Source organism: Gracilinanus agilis, chromosome 2, assembly GCF_016433145.1.
Source record: "Gracilinanus agilis isolate LMUSP501 chromosome 2, AgileGrace, whole genome shotgun sequence".
In the NCBI taxonomy this organism is placed as follows: domain Eukaryota; kingdom Metazoa; phylum Chordata; class Mammalia; order Didelphimorphia; family Didelphidae; genus Gracilinanus; species Gracilinanus agilis.
Window position 1 is genome coordinate 278,915,880 of NC_058131.1, and position 16,234 is coordinate 278,932,113.

General features: G+C 39.9%; 1 protein-coding gene across 1 annotated transcript in view; it reads left to right on the forward strand.

Moving 5' to 3' along the window:
- DDX31 (DEAD-box helicase 31) overlaps positions 1–16,234 on the forward strand; it is a 99,873-nt gene that overhangs the window by 52,103 nt on the left and 31,536 nt on the right. Inside the window, exons 15-17 of the mRNA XM_044663957.1 lie at positions 41–91; positions 2,444–2,583; positions 10,288–10,369. Coding sequence (XP_044519892.1) covers positions 41–91; positions 2,444–2,583; positions 10,288–10,369 — 273 coding nt within the window. The remainder of the gene's footprint in view (positions 1–40; positions 92–2,443; positions 2,584–10,287; positions 10,370–16,234) is intronic.

A 16,234-nucleotide genomic window follows, 5' to 3' on the forward strand; every position in this document is an offset into this window, starting at 1 on the left:
AGCTATCATTTCTTTAACTGTGTTCTCTTCTATTTTAAAGGACGTTGCAGCTCGGGGCTTAGATCTCCCTCAGGTCACATGGATTGTTCAGGTAATTTTTCAGTTTTTATGGTGTGGGCATGAGGCAATACTGTATAATCACGTATAGATCCTTCAGCCCTAAGTAGAATAATTATTATTACCCTCTTGGGTGTTGCCTGGGTAACCAGTCAGTAACCAGACTTATCAACACAGTTCTCTTGACATCTTTCCTTTACTTAGCCCACCTTTTGGCTGCAACAAAACAGACAGAATACACAATCAGGTAAGGGAGGTGGCAGGCACTCCGGCTTCCAGGCTAATGTGTGTCAGAAACTAAAGTTTCAACAAAGATATAGTCCCTGCAATCTGAAAGCAACGTGAATTACCCAGGCCCCCGGGAGGCCTCATTGTGTCCAGAAGGAGATAGCTCAGCTGTCCTGAGAGCTGTGTCCATGTACATTGACCTGCAGGGAGCAATTAAGTTCCTGACAGCATCTTACACGTACCTCTAGCTACTAGAAGCTTTGCCAGAGGGTACAGGTGTTAGCACTAGAGTATGGTGGCTTTTGTTTTGTTTTTTTTCTTTTTGTTAGACTGCAGAATGGTATTTTTAAGCCATTTCTGTGTAAGGGCCGAGAGAAATGTGCCTTGTTTATGTTAGTCATGGTTTATTCACATTTTAATAGCAATGCATGACTGTCAGTGGAAAGAACACTGACCTACTCCTCCCAGATGATCACTTTCAGACTAAATTGATTGTTTCTTTTGTCTTGTGGCTATAGAATGTGCAGAAGACAGGGAACAAAGCTAATTTTAATGTATAGGAGGCCAAACACACACAACAAATTGATCATTTCAAGGCTTCTTACACGGTGACAATTGATTAATTTGAGATGCCTGGCCTTCCATATATTAGAAGCAACTTGATATTCTTTCATTTGGTTTCTCGGCAAGAAAGGTTCACTTGAAGAATAAAATGGTAAAAATAATATACAGTTAATTCTTACATCAATGAAATCAAATCAGAGGTCAGTCCTATCCCTAAATAAAGTCTTTGCATGTAAGTCCAGTATGCTATATTCTGTCTTTTTCTTGTACAAAAAGGAGCTGAGGCTTTGACACTGATCCAGATGCTCAAATAATCATAGTAACTTAGGTTATATAGTACTTTTTTTTTTTAAACCCCTGTACTTTTGGTGTATTGTCTCATAGGTGGAAGAGTGGTAAGGGTGGGCAATGGGGGTCAAGTGACCTGCCCAGGGTCACACAGCTGGGAAGTGGCTGAGGCCGGGTTTGAACCTAGGACCTCCTGTCTCTAGGCCTGACTCTCACTCCACTGAGCTACCCAGCTGCCCCTATATAGTACTTTTTGAGGGACAATGTGGCATAGTAGGTGGACAATTAAGCAAGACTGGCCTTAAGAGGCAGGAAAACCAATGTTCAAGACCTGCCTCTGACACATACTACTGGTTGACTCTGGGGAAGTAGCAAGCTCTCAGACCACTATGGAAGACTTTAAGATGCAGATGAGTTGATTCTCTGCATTGACCAAAGGAGTCCCAACCCAGGGTAGTTCCCTAGACCTGTGAGATCATGAATGTGCACCAAAATAAAGCACTTCTAAGATTTATTGACCACCTTCCCTGCAAACATCCCTGTAATGTTTGTTTGTAAAATAACTATGATTCCTATTTTATAGCTAAGGAATCAGGCACACAGACGCTGGCTAACCTGCCTAAGGTCCTATGGCTAGTTAAGTTGTGGCCCTCAAATTCAAACTTGGGACTGCTCTCTCCATATCCAAAGATGCTTCTCATCTATTTTGTGACCTCCTTGGAAAAGATACAGCCACAGTTCTAATCTACCTTAAGAAAATGGCACCAGGGTGTTGAGTAGTATCTCCAGAGGTATACACATAATCCACATGGCCATCAAAGGGCATTGCACTCTCCAGTCAGTTTGATGAGATACTTTGGGAGCACTTGTTTTCCTTCTCTCCATGCCCAGTACCCTTTTCTGCCACTTTTCCAAAGAAATAGGCCAAGGTCATGTGACTTAGCGAAATTTACCCTTCTGCTCATATTTTCATCCTGGTTGACTGTCTCTATGAAAAGATGTGAATCGGAAAATGATGAGGGAGGCCTGTGGAGAAATAAAATTAAAAGGAAGATATTGGGACAAGAAAATGTCTTGTTTTTCTGAAACTTGGCCAGTATCTGTGTTTGCATGTCAGAGCCCTGTTATTTCCAATGAGGCCAGAAGTTTCAGGGTTGAGTGATTTTTTTCTTATGATTGTCTTAGAGTAACCACAGCCCCAGGATTTAATTCTTGGGATACCTGGAGGCAGGTAAGGGGTATTGCACTTCCAATTAATGACAATCCCTTGATCTGTGAATTCCCTCATTTTTGTTTCCCTTTTTAGTACAATGCTCCATCTTCACCTGCAGAATACATCCACCGGATTGGGAGAACCGCCCGGATTGGCTGCCATGGGAGCAGCCTGCTCATTTTGGCTCCTTCGGAGGCAGAATATGTCAACTCGTTGGCTTCTCACAAAATCAAGTGAGTCAGAAACCTGAATGAGGTTTCGGCTGATCTCAGCTAATTAACTTTCTGTCGCATTTTCCAGTGGATGGGCCTTGTAAGGCTGATGATGAACCATTAACCCTTGTGATCCCTAAATGAGTCCCAGAATAGCCAGTGGCAAAAACTAAAGCCTGTAATATCTTCAGTATACGACAGTTTTTATTGAATACAAGGCTAGGTGATGGAATGATCTATTACACTTAGTTTTCCTCAAGAGACAGAAGTCGGTATGTAGTTTCTTTTTTACTAGTAAAACAGGTCTCTGTTATCCCTATCAGTTGTATGTCCCCATTATAGCTTGCCCCATCACCTACTTCATATTTTTCTCTTCTAAAAAGTCCATAGAAGAACCAGTGATGCTATAAATTTGAATAGAAGGGTCCAAACTGAATGGGATTGGGGAGTTGATCTAGGATAATACACAGAGAATAAGCAATGACAACCCTCATTTTGGAAGTTTTACCTCATACCTCTCTTTGCTCATTCATCAAACTTGATGTCAGAGTTCTGTGTCAGGCCCTTGGGATAAACAGTTTAGCTAAAAGTAGTGCCTGTCCTCATGGAGCTCAGCCTCTAACAGGTAGATGGGACTTCTGCACAGATAATTAGAATACCTATATTCTTATGTGATAAACATATTAGAGAGGCGTAAAGAACAATGCTGCATGAGGTCTAATGGGGACCCCTTTACTTGGCATTTTTCCTACCCCCATAGAGCTTTCCTGTATCCTAGATCCAGATATCAGTTTTTTCAAGTCAAATGTATATTCAGCAAATACTTATTAAGTGCTATCTGTGTACAAAGCACTGAGCTAGACCCCAAGGGAGAAATACAGTTTCAAAAGACACCACTATGTTCAAGGAGTTTATGGTTGAGCAGAGAGATAAGTCTAATATCCAGTATTAATTTATGGTAGACTTAGTTTGTGAAGCAGTGCTTTCTTTATAATGTTTTATTTTGCTTCCATTTCACCAAAATTTGAAAAATGTTGCAAAATTAAGGAATCTCATTGGGAAGGGACCTCCTCAGAGACTATCTAACCCATACCTAAATAAGAAGCCTTTCCATGACAAACCAGTAAATGGTCATCTAGCATGTAGATTTCCTCTGAGAGAAAAAATACTGTTTCCCCAGACAGCACATTAAACTTGGAGACAGTTCTGATTATTAGGAAGTTTTTCCCAACATCAAGTCTAAAGTTTGCCTCTTCAGAATTTCTACGCATATTACTCCTAGCTCTTTCCTCTGGGTCCAACTTGAAGGAGCTAAACCTTCAAATACTTAAGAAAAGCTATCATATCCTCTTCCCCTCTTCCCCTTCCTTTACCCTGCCACATCTTCTCCATGCCAAATTTCCCCAGTTACTTCAACTGATCCTCATATGTCATGAACTTCCAGCCCTTTGCCATCCCGGTGGCCTTCCTATGAACACAGTAGTTCAACAATGTCCTTCCTAAGAGAGAGCATTCTGAGCCAAAAAAGAACATATCTGTGGTCTGGTTGTCTGATTAGGACAGGAAGCAGTGAAACTATTACCTTCTAGTCCCCAAAGCGATGCCTGGGTCTTAATACAAGCTAAACTCGTGTTAGCTTTCCTGGCAGTCACATCACACCATTGACTCATGTTGAGTTTGCAATTTACTAAAACTCTAAATTGTTTCAAATGATCATCTGTCTAGCCATGCCACCCCAATCTCGTTCTTGTGAGGTCTTTTTTTTTTTTCTAATACAAATGTTTGCTACAAGTATTTATATTTATCCTATTATAATATTATGGATCTGTTGCCATATTCTAAACTTTGTGCTAATCTCTGAGGATATGGGGAAAAAAAAGTGAAATTATCTCTCCCCTAAATGCATATACATCCTGTTGGGGAGAGAACAGGAATGTATTTAGACATATACAAAAGAGATATAAGGTGTTTTGGGTAGAGGAACCAGGAAAAAAAGCCTCAGGTAGAAGGTGGCTCTGAAGTTGAGTCATGAATGAAACCAAGGATTCTAAGAGGAGGAATTACAGAGGCACGGGACAGGCAGTACAGAGTCATAGCAGTGGCAAAGAGGATCAGGGAGAGGAAAAAGGCTAGTTTGAATGGACCATAGAATGGAAGAAGGAGATTAATATATAATAAGTTTGGAAAGGTAGTTGGGGACAGACTGTGAAGAACTCTAAATGATAGAGGAGTTAATTTGGTCTTATTAGTGAGAGGGAGCTACTGGAATTTTATTGAGCAGAGGAGTGACATGGTCAGAGTTATGCTTTAGGAAAAAATTTTATCAACTGTGGATAATTAATTGGAGTTGGGATGGGGTGACGATTGTAATATTCCAGGCAGAATATGGCAAAAGGCTGAACCAGTGTTGTGGCTGTGGGTAAAGAGCTACAAGGATGGATTCAAGAAATATGTAGAGGTAGAAATGACAAGATTGAGCCATGGACAAAAGCTTTGGGGTGCACTCAAACATAAGGCGTAAGATCTGGATGCTAGTCCTATGTGAGTTGACAATAATTGGCCAGAAAGGTAGCAGGAGAACCATGATAAAACAATGTAGCCAAAACCAAAATGGGGAAAAGATACCTAGAAAGAGAGTGGGAGTAGTTAACAGTGTCATGTGTTTCGGAGCTGTCAAGGAGAACAGAACTAAGAAAAGGCCATTGGATTTTACAATCAAGAGATTTAAAAATTAGGTTTGGTCTAACATTCTAGATTGTCAAGTTCTTTTTGAATCCTGACTCTGTCATCAAATACGATATCTATCTCTCCAAACTTTGTGTTACTCACATGTTTGATAAGGTGTTATCTGTGCCTTTGTCCAAGTCATTGATAAAAATATAAAAAGCGTAGGGCCAAGCACATATCTGCCAAGTTCTCTGTAGGTGTAGCCTGAGAGAATCTGTCTTTCAGACTTCCTTATTTTAGGACATAATAATGGAAAACCCATATCAATTCATTTGGAGTGGAAATTTTTATTGTGCCCTTATGATATCCAAGTTACCATCTGTTTCTTATCTGTTCCTATCTTCTGTTTTCACAGATTTTTTTTCTAGAACCTTTGGGGTTACTTCTCTGCCACAGATTTAAGATTATAGGACTTAGAAACCATCCAATCTAACTTCTTAATTTTATAGATGATGAAACTGAAGCCCAAGTAGGTAGAGTAATTTGCCCACAGTCATACAGTAGCAGAGTCAGGATTAAAACTCAGGTTCTCTAGCTCCAAATCTAGTGATTTTGCTACAATCACACTGTGCTTCTTATTTGTAGAAAGGTTCCATATTTACATAGATTTTTTTGTTCCTCTCACCCATGAATAAAATTTTAATTCTCACTTTTTAACAATTCTTATGTAAGGGGAGAGAGGCACTCTGATTCCACAGTTTCATCCTAACTCATAGATCCAGGCCTACATGTTCATGTTGCTACTCCTTCCTGACGACTTAGTAGACTTCCTTTTCCTCTGTGAAGCTCTTTATGTTTTTCTGTCTGTCTCTCTGTGTATCTCTCCTTATTTGTCTGTCTCTTGCTCCTCTGTCATTATCTTTCTTTGTATGTTATTTCAAAGTCAAATTATAATTGTCTGATGCCAGTGATAGGGCCTTCTACCTTTTCCATATTCCTGTATTAAACCCATTTTGATGTGGGTTTGGGGGAAGACAGTGTAAATATAAACCAAGAAGGGGGGCGGAAATTGGTAGCAAATAGTAATCTTTCTTGAGCTATGTACAGTGTAGAACCAAGAGAAGTAACTGTCTTCTTTAAAAACAGGTTTCTTCTAAGACAAAATTTAAAAAGCTGTCATTCTTGTGACATTCTCTTTAATTTGTGGGATTTTTTAAAACAGAGAAACTCCATATTCTATGGTTGGCTTGGTTTGACTTGTTGAAGAAGATGAACATAGGAATTTTTTTCTCATTATAGTTTATTTTATTTTATTTTTAAAAACTCTTTTCCTTCCAGAAGAGTTATAAGGGCTAGACAGTAGGGATTAAATGACTTGCCCAAGGTCACACAACTAGGGGGTGTCTGAGACCAGATTTGAACCCAAGACCTCCTGTCTCTGGGCTTGGCTCTCTATCCATTGGGCCACCTGGCTTCCCCATGACAGTTTATTTTTAAATATTTTTGAATTTTTGTTTTTTGTTTCATATTCTCTCCTTTCACCCCATTTCCCTACCCATTGAGAAGAAAAGAAACATCATACCCATTATACATATGAAGTCATGCAAAATATGTTTCCACCTTAGCCATGTTGTGAGAAAAAAATAAAATATGCTTCCATCTGTATTCAGAGTCCCTCAGTTTTCTATCCCGGAGGTGGTTTTCTCATCACAAATCCTTTGGAATTATTGTAGATCATCATTGATCAGAATTGCTAAGTCTTTCACAGTTGATTATCATTACAATATTGCTGTTCCTAGATAAATTGTCCTCCTGGTTCTGCTCACTTCATTTTGCCTCAGCTCATATAAATCTTCCCAGGCTTTTCTGAAACCATCTTCTTCATCATTTCTTACACTACATTATAGTATTTCATTGCAATCACATACCATAATTTTTTAGCCATTTCCCAATTAGCGGGCATCCCTTCAGTTTCTAATTCTTTGCCACCACAAAAAGGGCTGCTATAAATATCTTTGTGCATACAGGTACATAGGCAATATTTTGAGGATAATAGATAAATTCAGCATTTGGTCTTTATTTTAGGTAATATGGCCATACTTTAAAACATTTTATCTAAGAAGACTATTCCTGTTCTGGGTGCCTTCCTTCCTGATCATTATTGCCCTGACCAGAAAGTCCAGGTATTGTGAGGAAATGTTATTATGTGTAAAACTTAGTCCATCAAAATAACTTTATTACACTTGCTGTCGCCTTTTTTTGAGAACAAGATAATGTACCTCTGATTTATAATGATTGTAGCTCACCTTTCTATAGCATTTGTAAGCTTTACAAAGTGCTTTTCTCACAACACCACTCTGAGATGGGTAGTGCAAGTGAGAATACCACCATTTCACTGATGAATAAACTGAGGCTTGGAAAAGACCAAAAGCTATGTTTAAGCTAGGATTCAAACCCAGTTCTCCTACCACTTTTCCAGTGTCCTGCCTTACCATATAGTCCCTTTGATAATCAATAAGAAAAATCTCATCCTAGTGAGATCCAGTTGCATGGTGGATAATGGCAAAAGGGGACTGTTCTTTCAGGAATCCTGCACACTCCCAAGTCCATGGAAGTGTGTTTATGTTTGTGTGCACACATGGGAGAGCCAGGCAGCAGGATGCTGGGATGGCTGATGAATCATGGAGAAGATTCAGAAAGGCAGGCTGAGGCTCCCAGCAGCAAGGGCCATCACAACAAATTGCCGCCTGCCTTCATAAACGGAGCATTGTGGAGCTAATCCTGACAATTTAATTTAGCATACAGGGCAAAAGACAGATGCACTGGGCCTTTGCCTCTTCTGTTTAAATGCTGATAACTTTGCTCCTGCATCCTTTTGACTTCTTTGTATTTGCCAACTTCTTAACTTTTTTTTTCTCCTCCCCTTTAAATGTGTTTCTAATGAAAGTCATCACTGGTTTATTAAAATGTAAATGCTTCATCAAAACATGTATTTCTTAGATCAGGCACCAGACAGTTCCCTGAATTTATTTATTTATCTCTTTTCATGGGAAGGTGGGGGTGATCCAGATCTGTGGCTAGAACCATAAATAATCAGAGCAAATTCTCTTTGTTCCTTAGAAGAAAAGATTTCTTAGAAATAGGAAGGAGGACCCTTTAAACTGTAAATCACTCAGGTTCATATTTATTCTTCCATTCATTTGAAGTCCTAAAATTTGCCACATTCAAGCCAGTGGTCCAGAAGTCCTTTCATACCCAGAAAAACCAGTGGTCCATCACATTTAAAACTGGGCCACTTCCCTGTCTTTGCCACATAGATACAGTTTGGAGGTTTTTGATTGCCTGACTGCCCCTCCCCTTCCCACCCTCTCCCCCCACATCCCTTATTCCCGGCTTCTCTTCAAAATTTTGACTGCAGTTTCTGTTTCTATTACATTTGTATCTTTCCTCTTTCTTCTGAAGGGGGAAAAAGCCAAGAATGGAAGCATGTGTCAGAGAACTTGGCTTCTGCTCTTTCATTTCCTCAGCATTCCAAGGGTAATGTGAAAGCAGCTTCGACAGGCTTTGCAGCATTTCTTTCCCATGTGAAGGTGTCCTTAGTAAGTTATTTTTTAAAAATGGCTTCTCCATGAAGTTATCAACATCACCCCTATGTGCCCCGGATGCCTTTGCCTGTTCTCACTATCCTCTCTGACTCTCCCTACTGTAAACTCTGTTGAGTTGTGAGCTGGCAGTATGCCGAGGGAGACAGAGGAGTGTGTATAGGAAGGGGTGGAGGTTGTCGAAGGAAAGAGATGACACATTTCAGGCAAATCACTGTCAAAGACTTGACGTTTTCATTCATAGCTATGTCAGAGTAACCTTTGGGGGAAAGGGGGAGACTTGTCTTCTTTCGCATAAGAGGTTGCCATTCATGTTTTAATTTGCTGTTATATTTTTCAAAAAAAAAAAAACAACACCAAAAAATCAGTTGTCTTTTTGTGATTCATTTCCCTCCCCCAAACCCTTCTCTTTTTATCTCTTTCTTGCTGAAAAAGGAGTTTTCTCCAACCTTTATTTCCTGCTTGGCATATGCATGGAGAGACAGATTCGTAGGATTTAGAGCTGGAAGGGACTTTGGGGATCATTTAGGCCAGCATCATTATAAAAAGGAAGGAACTGAGGCCTAGAGGTGAGGTGACTTACCCAGCTAATTAGCAGCAACACTGGGTGCTATTCATTCCTGCCTTGTATATTCTGAGGCTGTGACCATCCTGAAGAGTTGGATGAAATCTCAACTTTCTGGACCAGACTTTGCATTGGGTTGGCAGATCTCACCATGCTACTCTCATTTCTGAAATAGAGCCCAGCAAAACATCCTTTTTTTTCTGATAAGGCTCATTTTAGCTCTTTGCCCACAACTCTTGCCATCTTTTCAGTTGTGCCCAAGGATTGATGAGATAGTTTGACCTTTGGTCTGCCTAACAATTGAAAGGACAGAAGCAGTGAATACATTACACGACAGAATAAGAGAACAGACTAATTTTACATAGGTGGACACCTTGGCGGTCTTGTAGTCCCAAGTTTGATGCTGTTCTCTGTAATCATCTTTTTCCAAAATATCAGCAAGGTAATAGGGGGAAAACAACTTTATTGAAATATTTCATTCCTGTGATCCCAATGAAATGCAAACACATCCTGAGAACAGAGAAACCTGAAAGCTGTCTGAAATGGCTCTGTGGTCCTACTACCTTCCACCTAAGCCAACATGGGAGTCATAAATATTTATTTCATGTCAGAGTTGTTAGGAAGTCATGATATAATCCCTAAAACTCAAATACTAACTGTTTTAGGTTTTAGATTAGCTAAGGAGATGTGACATTTTCCCGTAATTCTGCTTTGGCTATCAAACCATGTATTAAAACAGAGGCCCTTCTCCCTTTGGAATTCATAAAGCTTTAGCAAAATATCCAATTTTCTTTTCTTCTTGAGTCTGATTATCATTTTTATGCCACAAGCTGCCTTTTGGAAAAAAAAAAAAGAAAGAAAATTCAGCTTGAGATATCTTTCTCATTTCAGTGTATCCGAGATAAAGATGGAGGACATTTTATCCATTTTGACAACGGATGATCGTTTTAAAGCAAGACGATGGGGGAACAAGGTGAGTTTTCTTGTTGAAATTTGTTAGTATATTTATTGCTAATGAGTATGACATGTTTCTTGATTTGAGATAATGCTATTGATGTAAAGGGGTTAGCAATTACCTTTATTAAGTTAAACTTGTATTCTAAGAGCCATGCAAATTAGATGGGGCCAGATTAGATGGAGCATTGATTCTCTCCCCTCCCCACCCACCCCCTCTTTGGTTCTGGACATGTTTGCTGGTCTCATCCAGTTAATGGGCTACAGTCCATACTGGAAGCATGCCATACAACAGCAGGCAGAGTTACCAGAAAGGAGGTCCAGGCCAGAATGAATTTGGAGGCAGAAGTATATGCTCAACCCTGGTGGTCCCTCTCCAGATTATCAGCAAGGACAACTGACTCCAGTCCTTCATCCAAGACAGCAGGAAAAAAAATATCTCCATGTCTCCTTTCAGACCCACTCATTTCATCCATTTTTTAATGTGTGTGTACTATACACAGAGGAAGAGTAAAGTTGCATTCATTAAGAAGAAAAATCTTTATTATCCGTGCAGCTCCATATGGAGGTACTGAGCAGTTGTAGACAGCTCTGAGCATCCTTGTCTCCTCTTTCTATCAAGCTTTTCACCCTGCTGGGCAATAATTTCCACCCCAAACCTCCATACTCTTCAATATGGTATGTACGCACCCATGCATAAACACATTGAGATGCTATCTGTAGTTTTGTCCATGAAATATTAATTATTTGAATTTTAGTACTCAGGTTTAAATATTTTACGTTTGTTTCCTTATGCCTGGGGATAGACTGAAAAATCAGAGCCAAGTAGATCAAGCTTAAAAATCCCTTTATTCTTCTGTGTCTTTATTTGGATCTGTCTGAGGTACTGAGGGGGTTGACTGATCCTCTTGTAAGTTCTCTTGTTAAAAAGGGCAGTTGAGAACTTGTCTCCAATAAAGAGAAGAATTAAAAACCAACTACCAAGTGAACCTTCCTTATTGTTCCTAACTAGACTGGAGCTCACTAAACATTCACAGAATTAATTTCCTTTTTGAAAAGAAAAAAAAAAGACATTTAACTCTACAGAGCTAAAACCTCTCATAACAAATTTTTTTTGGACCAAAAATCTCTTTGGAACTAGTTGGTGCTTATATAGTGCTTTGACCTTTGCTTGTAAGGCATTTTCCTATGAAGCAGGTGAGTTATTGGTCTTGTTAACAGATGGAGACACTGAGGCTCCCACAAAGTCAGGTGACTTGCTCATGATCACATGTCTGAAGCAGCACTAAAACTACCCAATGATCACCCCTTATTCCAAGCAATACTTTTTTATTCATTCCAGCACAATAAAGAAATTGGGATGGCGCCATGTAGTTGGCAATATATAGATACACACACACACACACACATGATTCTGCATTTGACCTGTATACAGAGATTTCTCTGTCACCTTCTAGCTTTGAAAACTGAACTTGTTTTAAATTATTGGGCAGGGGGAAGCAGGGGAAGGGAGTTGGTCCTAACTTATGATTTCATTGATACAGATTCAACCTATTGTCTTAGAGAAGTGCCTGGGACCCTGAAATGATTTGTCCAAAGTCACATACCCAGTACATGACAATGGTCAGACCTTAGCCCAGGCCTTCCTAGCTCTCTACCCATTAGAACTTGCTGCCTCTGAAGTCTTACGTCTAAATCCCAGCTCTAGTATTTCTTATATAAGTGCTTGAAGGTGTGCAAAACCGTTTCCTCACAACTATCTTTTGAGTTAAGTTAATATATGGAGTTTCTTTTTTTTTTTTACCCATTAAGATCTTCACACACATCTCATTTTAGCTTTATAACTCTTTGTGGGGTAGGTTTTGTTCTTTCTAAGGGATTAATTGCTATTCCTATTTCATAGATGAGGAAACTAAAGCATGACATATTTCTTGTGAAACTGGCAAATTGATTTAGTCACAGGAATAGAATCTGAACTCAGTGTCCAGAAGCAGTGGATAGAACCCTGGGCCTAGAATCAAGAAGACCTGAGTTCAAATGCAGACCCAGATGCTTAGGCTCTGTCTCCCTCAGATTCCTCAACTGGAAAATGAGGGTAATAACAACATCTACCTCCAGGTTTGTTATGAGTATCCAGTGAGATAATATTTGTATAAAGAGCTTAGCAATGTACCTGACACACATAATAAGGGCTATAGAAGTGCTTATTCCCTTCTCTCCCCCAAGCCATCTTTTTTCATCAGACTGTCCCCAAAAGGAATATAAGCATTTATCTACTTTCTGGAAACTGAAAAGAGCTTGACCCCCCACCCAAAAAAAAAAAAAAATGACCAAAACTTCAGAGAGAGGCTGTTGAAAGTTGGGTCAAATCAGATAGGCATTTATTTACTTTACTAGCAAGTTCAATGTATTTGGATCAGGGGTCTGTAGATTAAGAGCTAGAAGGCCATATAGCAATGAGGGTAAACCTAGGGCACAGGGGCCAAAGATGGCACACAGAGTGTTCTCTGTGGGCATGTGGCCCCAAGTCATTACTAGAAAGGCAGAGGGACTCAGGTGGAGCTGCCCCCTCCCCCTCTCCACTGTGCCTGATGACATTTTTTCACATGCCCCACTCCTCTGCCCAGCAACCAATGGGAGCACACAGAGGGGAAAGTGGGCAGCTCACAGGCAGCAGAGCTGTAAGGGAGCAGAACTCAGGCCACTCTCCTCCCCCTCTCTACACTTGCTGGGGACATTCCTCACTTCAGGCGCCCCTCTGCCCAGCAGCCCAATGGGAGTGCTTCTTCCCTCCCCTGTGTGGGGTAATGGGGGTTGGGGGCCATGTGATCTCAAAGGTTTGCCATCACTGCCATATAGTATGACCCCCTTTTTAAACAGAAAAAACTGAGGCCTAGGAAGAGCCACACAGAAAGGAAGTACATGAAGTGGGATTTGAACCCAAATCTTCTTGACTACAAAGTCAGTTGTTCACAGCAACCCCAGAACTGGTCTCCAAGTAAAAATAGTCTTATGTCCTTCTACTGGCCACCAAATTTCTTTCCAGGAAACAGGCCACCGGTTTTTGTATACTTCTTGCAGTTGAGTAAGGGAGAAGAAAGAAAATTAAATTTATCCTGATAAAGATTTCCTTTTTTCCCCCAAAGTGAAAGATGGCATTTGTATTTCTTTTTGTATCCTGAGGAACCTACAAAAATAGCTTTATTGGCTCCTGTTCTCCAGAGGTGTCCAAAATAATTTTTTTCACCCTGATTTGAGGAGCAATCAAGAAGACTTCCTAGGATCTGGTGGATTTGTTGGACCTCAATGAGGTTCTTGGTGTTACTTGTTTAAAAAAAAGATAGAGATTGTACCCCAGTGCTCCAAATTAGTTGGTGGCATTAGTAAATAAAATCTATTGCAACAGGTATTATATGTCACATAAACAAAAATTCCAAGTTAACTGATTTGAGATCCCCGATAAATATGAATTTTTAAAAAATTTTTCATTAATTTGATCAAAATTGTCGAGCCGAGTTGTGTTGTCTCAACCCAAAACAATCCTGACCCATGTGACTAGTGAGAAGACTAGAGTAGTTATCATATGCAACTTCTAGTCCTACTTTGTTAGAAGAACCCAGTACATACAACTTAACTTGCTTCCCATAATTTACATGGTCTCCTCTGTCTTACAATGAACTATGCAGATGCATGTGGGTACAGTCACTATATATTTTACACAGACACACAGAAGCCTCATTATAATGCAGCTCTTCTTCACCCAGCTCGATTGAAGTCCATTATAAGTATCCCTTCGGCACACACCTTTTTGGGCTTCTGTGAGAAATAAGAAAGTGGTGAAGCACCTGTAAAATGTATATTTCATATTTAGGTATATAAAATATATATGGCTACGTCTGGGTGTGTGAATGTTCACCCACCTACAAAGAGAATAAATCTGATCTTTCAACTTTACTGGGAAACACTCAGAAGGTTCTAGGGACCTTGGGGGGAAAAATCAGCCTAGCAATAAGGTGATTAAAGCAAAATCCTTCCATTTTGTTTAAAACCATCTTGGAAGCTAGAAATATTAGGGCATGCTCTTTGAAAAACAAACCAAAACAAAACCCACCACCACAAATTTATTACCCAAAAAAATTTGTTTGGCCTACTTCTCTTGATCTTGTCTCTCAGTCTAATGGGCTGTGAAAATTTCCATCCCTATGAAAACAAGCCCAAAATTGTCTTTGCTACAAGTTTCTTGTTGCTATGAAATGAGTCTTGAAACTTAGCCTAACTTGAGTTTTCCTTTGGCACTGTAAAATATTAAAATCAGATCACTAGCCCCTTGCTCTCTCCTGTTTGATCTGTGTCTGCCCTCCCCAAGATCACTGGGACCTTCCAAACAGAAAGAGGATGGAATGCTCAAAGAAGGATAGCGATTTTTCCACCTTAACAACCATTGTACTCCACTCCATTGGTTGCAAGTTAGCTTCATTAACCAATACCGAATCTCTGTGCCTTTGAGGGTGGGGGAGCCAATCCTATGGGGTATTCATATGCCTTCAGGGGTTTGACCCATTCTCATTAAGGGAGCATTTTACCTGTCTGGGGCTGGAGATTATGCAGCATAGCTCTGGCCCCCTCCATTTTCAGTTTAAATTTAGACTGTCCTCCCCAGAAGACAACTCAAAAAATGGCTCATTCATTCTCAGGAGGGGCAATTTTAAAATAAAGTATTTTTGGAAAGGGGGGTGCGGCATAAGTGGGGATAAGAGAAGGAAAGAAAAGCTTTTTCCTAAGCACATTTTATTTTCTGCCATTAACTTTCTTTTGTTTTTCTCATATTGACCTTACCATTTCAAAACCACGAACCCAATTTCATCTCTTATTTTCTACATACTGTATTTCACACATACACATCTATCTATAGCTTCATATGTATATATACACATATGTATACACACACACACACATATATATATATATTTTTTTTTGGCTAGGAAGAAAAGATGCCTCATTTTGAAACCTAAAGGGGGGAATAAGAAAAGCCCTTTGTAATATATTGCCATATTATCACTAAATCCCCTGACAGTTGTGACATAGAAGCAAGTCACCTGTCACTTAAGCTTGAGGTCTCTTTAATTTTCTCCTGGAATTCGCACCAGGCTGTCTTTAATTTGAGGCCTTTATTGGAATTCTGAAACCTTTCTGCCTCCCTGGCTCTCAGATCTATTCTGAGTGCTGTTACAGAATGTATACAATAACCAACAGAGGGATTCGGAGAGGGCTGAAGCTCTGTTTATTTAACACTCTAGAGGGATTTTTGTGCTTATTCGGTCCTGGCTGCCCGGCTTTCAATATCGCTTTGACAACCGTTCTGCCCTTCTCATTAATTTTAAACAGTTAAAACACAGGAAAAAGAGGAAAAAGTTTTCATTATTAAAGTGCTTTACTTTTTAATAACAGAGGATTCTGTCCGCCAGGGGAAAGGGCATCTTCGCTAATTTCACATTCATATTAAAAAACGCTGGGAAGGTGACAGTTGTGCTGCTGAGATGGCTTAACGAAAAGAGGAGGGGGGAGGGAGTTTGCATTTCACATCAGTTAAGGGGGTAAAAAAAATCCTTGTTAATGACAATAGCAAATGTCCACTTTCGTAACACAGTTCCTGCTGACTTTTCTCTTGACATTTTATCGTAGAAAACCCTTAGGGGGACCATGTACCGTGAAATCAGCTACACTGTCATCAGCTAAACAGGTGGCAAGGGATGATTTGACTAAACTAAAAACATTTTCAGATTGTTAAGTCTCTATTAAGTACAGAGAGGGGCATCGATCAGAGGACTCAAGCCTTTTCTTTTATTCCCCCTGTTCTTCCCCTGGCTGTCTTAAGAGTGGAAGG